Genomic DNA, 15,263 nt, shown 5'->3' on the forward strand with positions numbered 1-15,263 from the left:
TTTTTAATATTCTCTGTCGCAAGCTGGGGATTTATCCTCGCTGGCGCTCTCTCCTTCGCACGCTAATGGGTTTGCTCTGTGCACCACCAAGCGATCTCCCGTGCAGCAGGGAGACCATAGACTCCAGATGTTTCAGTGTAGGCCTGGCTGCCCCTAATGCTTTATTTACCATTATCCATTGATCACACGGCACTGGAGTATTGGATACTTCTAGAGAGGGAACGGCAAACTTCCTTTTTCCTCCGGTATCTCAGCCTCTGTTTGGTGTACTCTGTAAAGGGGTGACATTGTATCCACTCCAAGAGCCCCTGCCAGGCGCCTGATGCCAGGTTGGTGTCTCGTAGGCAGGAGGGTACCTCGCTGGATGGACCCTTCTTAAGGCTACACACACACAGAAGCACTTAATTTACACATCTGAGTTAGTGCCTCTGAGCTGCGAGACTGCAGGGTTGTGGCTAGAGAACTTGCATCTGACTGCTGGGGGAAGCTAATCAATAGCCCCTTTCTAGTCATAACAGGGCAGAAAAATCCCCTAAAACTACGCAGGGGGGTTTTCTTTGACCACATGGTGTAAATCCCCTTGCCCAGTTATTTTTAGGAGGGAAAAAAGCTCTTTGCATCCGGGCTGATTTCTCACATAGCACGTTCTGTCCCAGTGCCTACTGGGAGCGAAGGCCGTAAGCACTGCGCATCTGCAAGATTGGGGCCCTTTGCAGCACTGTTAAAATCCCACCCTGTCCCACAAAGAATCGGGGGGCACCAGGGAAACCTCCCCTGAGTCCCACGTCCAGCAGCCCTACTAGATAATGAGCTTTCATGCACACACTGTGCCCGGGGACAAGCGTCTCCAGACGAGTCTTCTCGTGGAATTAATTGGCAGAATTTCCTTTGGGGGAAACCCATTTCTGGGCAGTGAAGCCTCCTGGGGTTTTCAGTGGCTGGTGTTTGTATCGATGCAGGTAGCTGGGCTTCTGACCATGTGCCTGCTGGTATCTTCTCCAATCTGTCTCTTTTTTCCTTCCCTTTTCCGTAGCCTCCTCCCTTCTGCCGCCAACCCACATACCTGACTCATAACCTCTCTTCTCTCGTCCATGCTCTTCCCCTTCTCAGCATCCATCCTGCTGTTTGCCTGGGGTGCTGAATGGGGAGCTGGGTTCTCGTCCCAGATTGCTGTGTGGCGCTGCGGGGGGGGGGGCGCGTCTCCATGTGCCTTGGCTTTCTCGGCTGTAAAACGGGGATAGTGCTAGTTAGCCCCTGTCAAGGTTTCTTCCCCCCTCTGACCTCTAGGGTACAGATGTGGGGACTTGCATGAAAAACCCCCCAAACTTATTTTTACCAGTTTAGGTTAAAACTTCCCCAAGGTACAAACTATTTTACCTTTTGTCCCTGGACTTTATTGCTGCCACCACCAAGTGTCTAACAAATATAACAGGGAAAGAGCCCGCTTGGAAACTTCTTTCCCCCCAAAATCCCCCCAAGCCCTACACCCCCTTTCCTGGGGAAGGCTTGATAAAAATCCTCACCAATTTGTACAGGTGAACACAGACCCAACCCCTTGGATCTTAAGAACAATGAAAAAGCATTCAGGTTCTTAAAAGAAGAATTTTAATTGAAGAAAAAGTAAAAGAATCACCTCTGTAAAATCAGGATGGTAAATACCTTACAGGGTAATCAGATTCAAAACACAGAGAATCTCTCTAGGCAAAACCTTAAGTTACAAAAAGACACAAAAACTGGAATATACATTCCATTCAGCACAGCTTATTTTATCAGCCATTTAAACAAAACAGAATCTAACGTGTATCTAGCTAGATTGCTCACTGATTTTTTTACAGGAGTTCTGACCTGCATTCCTGCTCTGGTCCTGGCAAAAGACAACACACAGACAGAGAGAACCCTTTGTTTCTCCCCCCTCCCCCCCCCCCAGCTTTGAAAGTATCTTGTCTCCTCATTGGTCATTTTGGTCAGGTGCCAGAGAGGTTATCCTTGCTTCTTAACCCATTACGGGTGAAAGGGTTTTTCTTCTGGCCAGGAGGGATTTAAAGGTGGTTACCCTTCCCTTTACATTTATGACAGCCTCCCTTTGTAAAGGGCTTTGACATCTATGATGAAAAATGCTGAGATCTCAGGTACGCTCCTTGCTGTCCTTAAAGGGAAATGGTCAGCTCAGACTTGGCCCCAAATGTAGGTCTTGTAAAAGCAGCGTTTAATCATAGAACCATAGGGACTGGAAGGGTCATCTAGTCTAACCCCCTGCCAAGATGCAGGATTTGTTGGATCTAAACTATCCAAGACAGATGCTTCTACAGCCTCTAAAGTGCTTGGAAATCCTCCGAAAAATGGAGGCAGAGAAGGCCAAAGCTTGGCATTAAAATCCTATAGCCAGGGCAGGCCAGAGAACATCCCCGTCAAGGATTCCTGCACCATATCCTGGCCCCAAACCCCGTAATAACACTGCGCTAAGCTATGCTGTGCCTCGACAGCACTGCAGTCTCCTCGAAGTGAAACAGCAATCCCAGCTGGATGCCCAATTACCAGCTCCCTGAACCACGCGTGTGGCATGCAGAGATGCTAACGCCACAGACGTTTAATGCTGAAGAGATGTTTCCATGAGGTTTTTTTAAAACTTGCATTGGAAAGGGCTTTATTTAAGAAAACACCCATCTAAACCCCATCCAGGTCTTTCCTGCCCAAATAAGTTTGCTTTGGAGGGGTAGCACATGAGACCCAGAGTGTGAAACTGACTAGCAACAGAAGTGAAATTGACCGGTCCCTTTGCCTCTGAAATGCAGAGATTAAACAGTGTAAAGCCACTGTTCTTTCCTTCTTACCTATCCAGGATAATGGTACTTGTAATCCAGGTGAGTGAGTGAGTGTTTCTAGCCAGACTGTGATCCTCCTGGCTCAATCAGTAGGTAATGCCAGCAGGAAGTTGTCAAGGGAAGATGTGAGGAATGATTACGTGACTTGGAGAAAGAAGCTCCAGATACAGCAAAAGGGGTGACTCACAGGAGGCGTCTTTCCTGCTCTCGAATCTCGGTGCATTGCATCTGTGTTGGGTTGGATGGCTTTTAATCCATCTGTTACGCTGTTTCTCCTTTCTGCCTTGGCTTGGTACTGTTTTCACCAGTGGAGTGTGGAACACACGCTCTGCAAAGCTTCGTGCGATGTTCTGCACAAACCCTGCTTTGCAAAGGTTGTGTGATGTGTCCTTGGTCTTTTGTATTTTGTGTGTGTTCAGCATTGCGCGTAATGGGCCTCTGATCCTGGGTGGGCAATACCCAGGGGATTTGGTAACTCAAACAGGAACGATAAAGCAACCAATATTATCTACATACACTTACCATGCTCAGTATACCTCATAACTGTGCTGGGGGCAGGGTTAAGTGACTTGCCCAGAGGTACATGGGGGAGTCTGTGGCAGAGCTGGGAATTGAATTTGCCTTTCGAGTCTCCCTCCAGTGCCTGAGCCATGAGGCCTCTGATGCTACCACTAGGAGGGAAACTATTGGCAAGGAAGTAGAACTATTGGCAAGTCTTGTAGATGCAGGTTGTGACAAACCCGGCTTTTGGGCCTGTCTTTCTGCGCAGAGGCCCTATTGTGGGGGAGAGGGAAGATGAGTTGTGAGCTAACAGCCCGTCACCTTTGTGTCCCGCAAGGAGAGCATTGAAACGTGACGTCCTGTGAAGCGAGTTTGCACCGACTCCCTTAGTGGGAGCACCTGGGTCAGACCTTGTGTGTCCGGTCAGAGACCGGCGGCCGAGAGCTCCGCGGGTGCCGGGGGGAACGGGAGGGCTTGGCCTCTGTTTCGTGCATCGCTCTGGGCCTGCTGGGACTTGGAGCGGTTTTGTGGTCCCTGGGAGAGGCCGGGCTGGGGACTGGACATGCTCCAAGGACTAGAGATCAGGGTCATGTGCCATTGGTCTCGTCCCCACCTCCCCCAGCAGTCGCCGTGCTGCTCGCTAGGAGGGAAATGCTGCGCTCACCTCCCGGCTCGGCAGGAGAAGGAACCCGACCCTCTTTGGCTTGACACGTGAACATCATGCTAGCCCAAGGCACCGAGCTGGCAGCACTGGCTGGATGCAGGGAAGGCTTCCCCACACGCTGCCTCAGCCTGACCTGCGGGGTTGGGGGAAGGAGTCTTCTGGCCTCATCAGTTCCTGGCTTCTCCACTGAGTCTGCCAACAAGGGGCAGCTGATGGAGGTGGCAGCATAAGTGCTGGCCTGGGACGCACGAGGTGGCTGTTTGGGGCAGTGGAACCCCATAAGGGGTGGCCAGGTTGGGAATGGAACCAGGTGTGGGCAGAGCCAGACCAGAGGAGGGGAATGTTCCCCTCTCCGACCACCCGCCTCTGCAGGGAAGGGTCCCCGCACCGGCTTCGCACAACGGCCTGCTTCCAGGCGATCCAGGGCCCTGAGTGTTTTACTGGTGCTGGCTGGGCTGTCCCTGGCCCGTCCGCCCTTAGTAGCCCTTGGCGTGAGCACTGAGGGGCTCAGGAGCAGGTCGCTCGTCTGTTTATATCCTCCCGGGGTCTTGCCTGTAGGAAACTGGGTTTGGGCTTCCTGGAGGCAAGATGCTGCCTCCCAGAGTAGCTACACCGTGAGCGCTCTCCCTGCACGCATGCCCCGAGTGCCCGTGAAGCTCTGTTTGATCCGCGCGCTCTGGGCTGGGTTTGACGCCGGGAGGGTTTCGCCGTTGGGCACCCGTTAGAATGAGAGAATTCCCCACCCCTCTGTCCCTCGACATCCCTATCACAGCAGGACCGAGGGAGCATTCCCACCCAACAGCCGTACAGCTCTGATCTGGGGAGGGCGTTAGCTAATGTAGCCCCTCTCCCTCCCTGCATGGGCCGGGCTCCCTCCCATATGTTCCCAAAGGTCGATTTAAATAAGAGCGTGTTTGCCCTTCGGTAGCATCTTCCAGCCAAGGAACAGGGGGTGAGCTTTCCAAATAGTGAGTGAAGAGCTGAGGGGAAAGCTGTGTCAGCCTCCTCTTACAGATGGGAAAACTGAGGCTCAGAAAATTCTAGTCCAAGGCCACGCGGTGAGTCAGTGGCAAAAATGGAAATGGGACTCAAATCCTTGGTCTCCCAAGGACCACTAGCGCCCCATCCTAGCTGGCATGGGCTGCTTCACCTCTGGAGACACGGAGGTGATCTGAGTGTGCCCTAAATTACTATTTATGATGTGTAGTGTGGTAACGCCTAGAGGGGCAACCCAAATGAGGGCCGTGTTGTGCCAGGCGCTGAACACACACCCAGTGAGAGCCAATCCCTCTCCCATAGAGCTCAGTCTAAATAGACACAGCAGAGAAAGGAAGCCGTATCATCATGGCTTTACTGATGGGGAAACTGAGGCACCAACTGACAAAGATTCTGATACAAATCCCCAGGAAGTCTTTCCATTGATTTCAGCAGGCATTGGATAAGCCCCACCCCCCAGAGATAGGTGCTTAGTCTCCGGCTGACAGGCTAAACTTCTCGCCCTCTGCAGGGAGCTTCCAGGATGAAGGGCAGCTTCCTGAGGCTCTCCAGCTGCGACTCATCCACCTCTTTGGAGCCATTATCTCTGGAGCCAAGGTAACTCGTCCCTAGCCCTTGTGGTCCCCTCCTTCCTGAAAGCCAAGCTCCGCTCCTGGGGAGGGAGAGGTGGGCGGGGAAGTGGGCGTGGCCATGTCTGATAACCAAGCATGGGGATTCCACACCCCTTCCCAGAGATCTTTAAGGACAGGGGGGCCGAACACCTGCCGGGGATGGTGTAGGTTTTTTGTGGTCCTGCCTCAGGGTGCGGGGGCTGGACTAGGCGACCTCTCAAGGTCTCTTCCAGCCCCACATTTCTAGGACATAAAAGCAAACTGCTTGGATCCCTTCTGCATTTGTCTCCTGTTGTATGCTCACCCCCACTTGCCGCCCCCCACCTGGTGGGATGTTCTTTGTGAGCAGGGGAGGTGCAATGTGCAGCTGGCTGCATTCGGCTGGCCTGAAAGCCCCACAGGAGCCAGTGCTGCCTTTAAATGTCCCTTGTGTTGTTTTAGGGGGAAAATACTTCTATGGCAGCAGCGCTTACGGGCCCCAGCAAAATCGGGGCCCATTGTGCTAGGTGCTGCGTGCACATATAGAGAGTCCCTGCCCGGATACGGTCACAGGTCAGCCAGGCAAGATGGAGGGAGGGAGAGGATGTTATCCTCATTTTACAGGTGCGGGGCTCAGGCCCCGAGAGACTGTGACACTGATACTTAGCCACCTAGAGGCAGCGGGCTCAATGGATAAGGGCCCTAGATTGGGAATCAGGAGACCTGGTTCGTATTCCCAGCTCTGCCCCAGACCCGCTGTGCGACCTTGGGCCCGTCACGTTCTCTCCCTGTGCCTCAGTTTCCCTGTCCATAAAATGGGGATAATGATACCGATCCTCCTGTGTGATCTAGGGATGAAAAATGCAATATGTCATGTCAACACACTTGCCCCTGATGGGCATTCGGAATCCTGCCTTTGCCGAGCGTAGGGCTGAAAACAAGCATTCCCGGTGTCTGGCCTCACTTCACCCTGCGGGGCCCCGTGGGTCTGGATCTCTCGTCCCATCCACCACATCTTTATTACTGGTGGGGAGGGTGATGCGGGAAGAGATGAGAGCACTACTTGGATTTGGGTCCTGGGAGGAGCCTATGGCAGCTCCTGGTGCTTTAAGAATACAAGAGGGGGGAGGTAGGGATTGTGGGGCACAGGTTGTCTGAGACGGATTTGCAGTGGGTGCACTCCAGATATTGCAGATACCTTCCTTCAGTCTTCCTATCGCCCTCCTGTTCTCTCCTTTTCTTCCCCATCCCCACTCTGCTTTCCTCCCTGTAGGCTGCAGCCAGTAGAGGGCGACGTGATCCCATGGTTTTTTACCCTGACTGCGTTACTGCCCTCTACTGGACAGCATTTGCAGGACAGACCCAAGCCTTGAGCGTTAGACAGATGAGCCCCAGTCCCACGTGGTCGGACACTCTTGCGGGCAGCTAGATTGTGCTTGCAGAGGGTGAGTCTATGGCACCTGCTTAAGCCCAGATTCCCAACCCCTTGTGCGTGAATCGCACAGCCCGTGAGCCTGCTGAGCGCCGTGTGCGTGCGTTTCTGCGCAAGGCCCAGCATGCTGGCGCGATCCCCACCGTGGGTCTGAGAATCTGGGCTCAAGCCCCTGCCCACGTCTGGTCTGGGCTTGGTTTCCTGAGGCGCCATCTAACGGGGCTGCTTGGTTCCGACAGCAAAACGCCCTGCAGGTGATCACGCCGGCCTCCGTTGAGGCCCTCATGCTGGTGCTCAGACAGTGGTGCTCCCCATGGAATGGAGACACCAAGGACCCCAAGCTGCTGCAGCTGACCTTGAAGAGCCTGGTGGGAATGATTCACATCCTGCACGCTAGCAGCCCGGGCCAGCGCAAGGTGGAGATCAGGACCATCTTGGACAGCTACTTCAAGGTCCTCAACTCAGACCAGCCCATGGCCTCTCTGAAAGGCTCTCCGGCCACTCGCTGGGAGGAGGGGATGATTGCTCTCAGGGTGAACATGCTGGGTAGGTAGCTCTGGGAGGAGCTGGGCCTGGAGTTCAGGGGGTGGGGAGGCGGACAGGGCTCTGGGGTGGCGAGTTTTTCCCGCACAAGATGGGTACGGTTCCCTGACCGTGCACCACGCGGATGGGAGCCGCTGGGGTAGTGGAATGAGATGAGGCTGTCCCTGGGGTTAGTCCCGTAGTCTCTAGCAGGGTGATGCAGGCTGCTCTGTTTCCCAGGGCACCAGGGCAGTGTGGCTCGGCCGCTGCTGGGAGGGCTAGTGAAGACCGGACATGGCTAGCCCTGCCAGAGGAGGGCTCAACCACGTGTCGTCTCTTCTTCACCTGCTGTTACGCTGGGCTCAGCACCAGCTTGCGTGCCCCTGGTGATGACCGAGGCAATGCTGCCTGACGTAGGCAAGGCCTAGCCGTTCATCTGGCCTCTTGAAGTGACTGCCTCTCTCCATTGGGCACCTCTCTGGGAGGAGAGGACGATCTCCGTACCCTGCTAGAAATTAGGCACCTGCCACTTCCCAAATTCCCTTTTGTCCCCGCAGGAGCTCTGGGGGTGGGTCGTGTGCAGCCTGCTAACCCAGCTATTGGGAGTGCTAGATAGTCCCAGCCTCCCGGGTGTCACTTGCATGGCCCTTGGGCCTTACTTCTGCTCCTCTCCCCACAAGTCTGCCATGGAGCGAGGCTCAGACGCTGCTCCCCTATCGGCTTGTGTTGATGGATGACTCTCTTCCTCTCGCCTTCAGATGCAATTCCGGAAATGCTGAATTGTGGCGACCGGCCAGTCCTGCAAGCCATGTTCCTTAGCAACAACTGCTTCGAACACATCATCCGGCTGATCCAGAACAGCAAGGTACGCTCCCCGGCACTCTCGGGCCGCAGGCGGCAGGGGAGGGACCTCTCCGAGTGTCCTCCTACCTGGAAAAACCTGAATCGGGTCCTTAAGCTTCAGGGCTGGTCTCAGCAAGGAGACTTGTTCTAATACCGGGCAGGTAGAAGTAACGGAATGAGCCAGGCACTCTGCGGGAACTTGAGCTGTTGACTTTGGGTTGCTCTCGTCCCCCAGAAGCCATTAACCGTCTCTTGAGTCAGATCCCCCCACCCCCACCCGCCCCCGAAGATCCAGGTCTGTCATGCTGTAGTACAGTAGATCAGCCAGCTAATGACGAGGAAGCGGAGAGGCCGTTGTTCTGGATTGTGTGCCCTCTCCCAGAGGAGTCCGTAATTCCTGTGTTACACGTCCACCCGGACCCACTCTGCGTGTATGTTGAAGCCTCAGCTTCACCCTAGATCTGCGTTTTGTCATTCGGCTTGCATGCTGTGTGGGGCAGAGACTGTTTTCCTAGGCGTGTGCACCACTTAGCATCCTGAGAGGCTACCACAACACGCGGGTCCTCACCATTATTGTGGTGCAAGCGTTGTTCCTCTTACACTAAGGTCCTGACCACCAGTGCACAGTCAAGATTCCAGTCCGCTTTTCCCAGGAGTAGGACTGTCAACCCTGCTGCCCTGGCCAAATTCCAAGTCCAGGGAGAACATGCAGGCCTGGCTTTGGCCCGGCGCGTGTTCGTTCTGCCTGGAAAAACCCCTTAAATCCTCACTTGTACACAAAAGGAAGATTTACAGCCATTCATAACAAACCGAAAGCCGGACCCTGCTGGAATCTTGCTCTCCCTCTCGCCCGTGTGTTATTTTTAACTTCGGTTTAAACAAACCAAGTGCGGGTTGGCTGGAATTTTCCCATTTATAGCATTGACCAGAGTGGTGGCTCGGAACACGCACTGTTCACGCGTGTGTGCCCCCTGCCCATGTTTGGCATTGAGAGCGCATCTCTGCTCCCTCTCTTCAAAACCAGGCGCTCCAGGGGGGCTCTTCGTGCAGCAGCTTCAACCAACAAGGTGCCGCTCGGGCCAATCCTGAATCTCAGTGACCACCAGTGGTTGCTGTTGCAAACGCTTGCAGCTGAAGAGAGGATGTCTTTTCCCAAGGAGAGGCTGCAATTGGCCATGGCACCAAGTAGATTCCTAGATCTACAAGAAGCTACACCTGAAGCTGCTTCTGTGGCAAATGCGAGGGTGCCTCGCAACAGGCGAAGTTGTGCGGGTGAATGTGGCTTGGAATTGGGTGGGGAAAGACAGGCAGACACTCAAATACATTGAGGAGTAGCTGCAGCACTCTCTTAACCAGCACTTCTTCCGTTATTAAAATCCAGGACGTCGGGGGGGCATTCTGAGCCCTTCGCAGCCCTGCCCGGGCTTTCGTCCGTTCTGAGTGTTTCCAAACTTACGCTCCCAGCCCCGGGAGCCCATCTGTCAGAACGTCGCTCGCGCCGATGAGCGCCGCAGCCCTGGATCTTGGCCACCGGTGGTGGAGAGCTAACGGATTAGCGCGGGGGGAGCGATTGTTTGGCAGGTCCAGAGCCATTCACCTTCTTGAAGAGGGTGCTTGGAGCTGTATGTTTGGTGATGGGCTTCATACACAGTAATCAGCCCTTGGCAGGGGGATAGATGGTGGCATAACCCTGCTCTAGGGGTCTTGGTGGGGGCAGGGTGAGGCAGAGCAGGGGAGTGACTTGTCAGAGGCCACGGAGGCAGCCTGCAATAGAGGAAGGATGCGAACTCAGGACTTCTTGACTCCCGGTGCTGTGATCGGGTCCCGCCTCTCTCATTTGTGCCCTCCAGGTGTCCCTTTGTCCCAGCACGGCTGGAATAGCGCGCGTGTTACACGACCTCTTTGGCACGGGCTCATGTGTCTGCAGCAGCCGCCACCTTGTCTTGGGCGTGCTCGGAGTATCTGCCAGGGTGCTATAGGCCTGCAGGCCGGTGATAGGCAGTGGAGGTGTTTAGAAGAGCCCTGAACGCAGCCAGCTAGGAGGACTCTCCGAAGGACGAGCAGCCCCGTGCTGGCTGTGGCTCAGACCTCCCGACCAGACTCTTTCAAAGAATCAAGTGCAATTAGATGGTGCTCTGCTCCCTGCTGCTCCTTGCTCCCCCAGGCCCGCGGGATCAATCTTCGGGGACGCTAACAAGATTTTTCCACCTCTCTCCGTCATCTGTTGTCATCTCCAGCTGCGGCCGTTGCCGGGGAAATTGCAGCCCAGTCTTGTCCTCGGCAGAACTGCCGCTGAGCGAGGAGCTGTTGGCTACTCTCTGTCCGAAGCAGGCTGCTGCTGGGAGACATGGGAGCAGGGGAGGGTAACTTATACCAGACAACTTTTACCCTGGGCTTTTTCAAAGCAAGGAGCAGGCTACTCTCCAGTGCTCCTGGGGGGCTCAGTGCCGCTCAGTCGTGACTCCGGTGGCCAAGGGAGGAAAGCAGGATGGCAACATGAGGTGTTGGTCCACGTATCCTTGTCCTTCCTCTCCAATCCCATCTGCCCCCAGCTCTACCTAGCAACTCGCGGACTGGCTGCGTCACTTTGACTCCAGATTGCTTTCGGGACCGTTATATGGGCGCCCTAGCAGGCGACCCAAGTCCCCATTTGTGCTGAGCAGCCTCCTGTAACCGTCTCCCTTTGATCTTCCTTCCGCAGATCCCTACATGATTCCTCCTCTCCTCTTGCTCTCCGGGGTTCCCCGATCTTCCCTTCCCAGTAACGCACTGCTGCCCCCTCAGCATGCCAGCCCCAGAACCCAGTGCCTCTGCATTCATCTGCTGTTAGGCCATGCAGGGGGAAGTTTCCTTCAGAGGCTTTGCTGCCTTGCTACAAACAGTGATGCATCATCTTTCCCCTGCTGGCTTCAGAGCTCAGTTACGCTGATTGCAGTGGAATGGTTCTGGCACTGTGCTGGTGTCACCGTGGAGGGAAGAACCTCACTGCTGATAGTTCGGAGAAGGGCCTGTTTTTCCTGGGTCCTGATCTTTGCTCCCCAGATGAGACCATCTTTCCTTCCTCTGTCCCCCAAAAGCTAGGACAAAGACCGAGGCCTGGAACCTGGCACAGAGCAAGACTCATTTTGAGACTCATTTTTTTACAAGGCATTCCGATTCCTCTGATCCTCGCTGGTTTCTGCCCAGCCTTACCATACTGGAAGAGCCAGAGAAGACCATGATAATCCGGTTCTCGAAAGCAAATTGACTCAGGCTGGTCGATGGGGCCAGACTGACGCTCTAAATTGGGGAGCCCTGTATTATCCCCGTGGCCAAGACTGGAAGAGTTCAGGCTTCCCCATGCACATGCTGCCCCATCCATATTCCTTGTCTCTGGTCTGCGCCGTAGAGGCTGACGGCAAAGACGCTGCCGGTGGCGGTCTCTGTGGTGTGCATGGCAGCTCAGTAGGAGCTGGATTCAGAGTCCCCCCCGAACTCGCTTCAGAGATGCCACTGAACTGCTGACAGCGGGGGTTACTGAGTCGCTACTTACCCGGGAGACCTTTGGGTCAGTGACCTGGAGGGGAAAGCTCCATTGCTGGTTCCCAGGAGCAATTTCCACCAGGCTGTTTTACAATCCTCCCACAGCATTAAGATTTCAGGATCTGCCTTGTTGCCCCCCACCCCCAGCCAGGCTCTACCCTGCCATTTGAAATTAGTGCACAGAAGAAATGCCAGCTGCTCTGATGGTGCAGAGACGAGACTTCACAAACCATATGTCAGAGGCAGGCTGCAGACCAGAGTTCAGAACCTGATCCAGGGCCCGCAGGGGACAGTGTCTTTCCCCCGGGCGCTACCCCTGCACCCTCTGGCTCTGGGGGGGCGCCCAGGTTGGAGCTGTGTCCCAGCGATGATGCAGCAGAGTTGAAAGCACAGCTGGTTACTCCTGCACTCCTAGGTGTGCCTGTCCGTTGTGTGCTTAACCCTCTCTCTCTCTCTCTCCTCCTCGGCTGACGTAAGCTTTTCTGACCCCATTTTCGACAGCTCTACGTGAGCGGGGCACGTAAAGCGGATGAGACGGGGAGCGAGCTCGCCGCACGCTTATTGACCGAGAGCGATGTCCAGAAGGTATTGCACGTCACTGGTGGCGGCCAGAGCAACGCTCAGGCTGTGGCTGCTTTCGTTAATTTCTTTTCCGCTGCAACAAACCGGGTGATGTCAGCAGCGCCGTCAAACCCAGGAGGGGGGAGGGGAAGGGGACACTTTTGCCCGTGGCTCTGAGCCCAGCTATCAGGCAAGTTCACCCTGCACCATCTAGCTAGAGGTGAGAAGGAAAATAGGACCTGAGCCGGCCCAGTGCCTGTTGGCTTGGGTAGGGATTGCGCATCCAGAATGAAGGGTGAGATTTTATCTTTGCTTGGTGCTTTCTGTCCCCAAGGGTTTGGCACTGATGGGGAAACTGAGGTGCAGCCCCAGGGGCTGGCAATGGAGTGAGGTGGGTGCCTGGCAGGCCCCTGTCTAAACCATACAACCTCGCCCTTCACCCACCCCGCTAAAATTAATTTTGCCTGCACACAGACCGGGACTAGATCTCTGAGCAGAGCCAACCGTTATGGATGCACTCCATCCATCGTACTGTAGTGCCTCCCAACAGGCCTAGGAGCGCGACAGACAGGCCGGTATTCTCCTCCCCTCTTTACAGGTGGGGAAACTGAGGCAGAGTGCTACATGGAGTCCGAGAGTCAGTCATGAAGTTCAAGGCCAGAAGGGCCCCCCAGATCATCTGCTCTGGCCTCTAGCGTGACACGGGCCACTCCCATCAGCACACCCAACCAAAACTGAAATGAGACCGAAGTAGCACAGCCCGCAGGAGACTAGACTACGATGGGCCACAAGCATAGACTATTGGGGACCAAGGTGCACTAGTGCCCGATGCCCCTGCAAAGGCAGAGATACCCAGAGAACCCTAGTAAGTGCCCTGCACTCCAGAGGAAGGCAATCCATCCTTCCCCAAGGTCACTGCCAGTCTGAGCTGAACTGAACCCAGATCTCCTGGGTCCCAGTCCAGTGACTTCCCCGCCAGGCCATCCTGTCCCCTCCCCATCCTGCCGGCCCTTCAGTGCCTGCTTTGGGAGCCAGGGTGGATTTTAAGTCATGATGGCAAAGCACGACTGGCCCCTGCCGTAGTCTTGTGCCCAAGGAAGGTCTCCTGTACCCCACGGCTAGGTGAGGAAATAACCCAGCCACCTCACCTCGCCGATGGCTTTGCAAGGCTCTTTGAACCCGCTCTTGGCTTCCTTCCCGGGTGTAATAGCATAGGAAAGGGGCTGGGGTGCCCCAGAGCCTGGGGAAAGAGAGCAGCAGACGCGTTCCAAGGGGCATCACGTTGGAGCAGTTACTTACCCTGCTGTCTTCCCCGTCTCTTTTTAAAACAGAAGATGGGTTCAGAGGCTAAAATATGGGGTCGGGGGGGGGGAGATCCACCGTTCCATTTGGACGTCCCTGGCGCTGACATCCCTGGTTTGTGCAAGGTGATGGCACTTTGGGAATGAGCCTGCATCAATCACGTGTGTGTGTGCGTGTCGAGCTAGTCTCACGTCCGTCGCTCTGAATACGGCCTGGCTCGCCTGCAGGGGTGGGGAGGGGGGATAGCTCGGTCTCCCGTTGGATCCAAGAGAGCCGTCCAGCGAGGGCTCGCTGTTACATGCTTCTCAGCCTTCCAGGCGCGTGGCAACTGGGGCGCAGGAGGGCAGGCTTCATGGAGGCTTAGAAAGGGAATATCTGAAGTAACCAAAGCCCATCAGGTTGCCGGCCGTCAAGCCTGCAACCCTGGTGCCCTCCTGGGAGTAGATTTGCAAGCGGTGTTGTCAGGAAGGCTGGGCCCAGACCTGTAAGGTGCCAAGCATCCACGAATCCCACCGATTTCCATGGGGGTGGACGGGCGTGCAGCGCTGCCATGAGAGGCGCAGAGGACCCAGCAGGATCCGGCCCCGTAAAATCCACCTTTGTATTGAATACGCCCCGTCCAAATGTTATGTCGAATTGAACGTCTTCTAAAATGGACCAACCTGTAGTGAGGTCCATCCTTCCTCCCCTCGAAACCCAGACACCTGGGACACCGCAGTTCAGGAGAAACAATCCAGAGCACGCGCCAGATCCTCAGCTGGTGTGAACAGGCATCGCTCCATTGAAATCAGTGTAGCGCTGGCAGTTAATGCCAGTTGCACCTACGTGTCTTGGGTTGCTCCACCAGTGGGGCTATTGAGTGATTGGGGGGGGTTGTCTCTGTCCCCTCCTAGTTCTAAGGGCCCCCTTGCGTAAATGGCCTGGAGTAATTCTCCTGCAGCCTGTGCTTATAAATGGCGTCTTCGCCCCCCCCCCCCACACACACACACACACACACACACACTCTCACACTCCCTGGCCTTGTTCCTGATTCGAGATTTGACATGTTTTTTTTTTGTTTGTTTGTTTTTTTAGCGGTAGATGGAGTCTCCCCCCACCCCCTCGGTGGGAGTCTCTGACCTGTGTTTCCATTTTTCCCTTCCTTATCAGCTTGGTAGCTAGGGAACCAAGGGAGGTTTTCAGAAGCCGGGGGCTGGGCCTAGGCAGACAGGCTCTTCTGGCTTTGAAATTGAGCGGCAACTTCCGGGAGAAGCCACTTAGATTGTCCTTCCCGAGGAAGGGAGCAAAGATAATCTCCTAACAAAAGAAGGCAGGCCTGGCCAGATGGAACAGCTGAGAGGTATTAACAGCTGGTGGCTCACAATACAATTTAATTACAGAAAACCAAGAGAGCCGTAAAATGTTCCCTCTCCCTTCCGGGCTCCTTGCTGGTATCTGCGGGAAAGCTTGTCGTTTGGTTTTATACTTCTCCCATGTTTGCAACATGCATGCGCATCTTGGGAGCAGGT

General features: G+C 55.0%; 1 protein-coding gene across 1 annotated transcript in view; it reads left to right on the forward strand.

Annotated features, from left to right (window-relative positions):
- NBEAL2 (neurobeachin like 2) overlaps window positions 1-15,263 on the forward strand; it is a 111,984-nt gene that overhangs the window by 35,297 nt on the left and 61,424 nt on the right. The window contains 3 exon segments of the mRNA XM_077808481.1: window positions 5,495-5,580; window positions 7,245-7,551; window positions 8,286-8,392. Of these exon segments, the coding sequence (XP_077664607.1) occupies window positions 5,495-5,580; window positions 7,245-7,551; window positions 8,286-8,392 (500 nt within the window).

The sequence above is a fragment of the Eretmochelys imbricata genome, chromosome 2 (genome assembly GCF_965152235.1).
Source record: "Eretmochelys imbricata isolate rEreImb1 chromosome 2, rEreImb1.hap1, whole genome shotgun sequence".
NCBI classification, from domain to species: domain Eukaryota; kingdom Metazoa; phylum Chordata; order Testudines; family Cheloniidae; genus Eretmochelys; species Eretmochelys imbricata.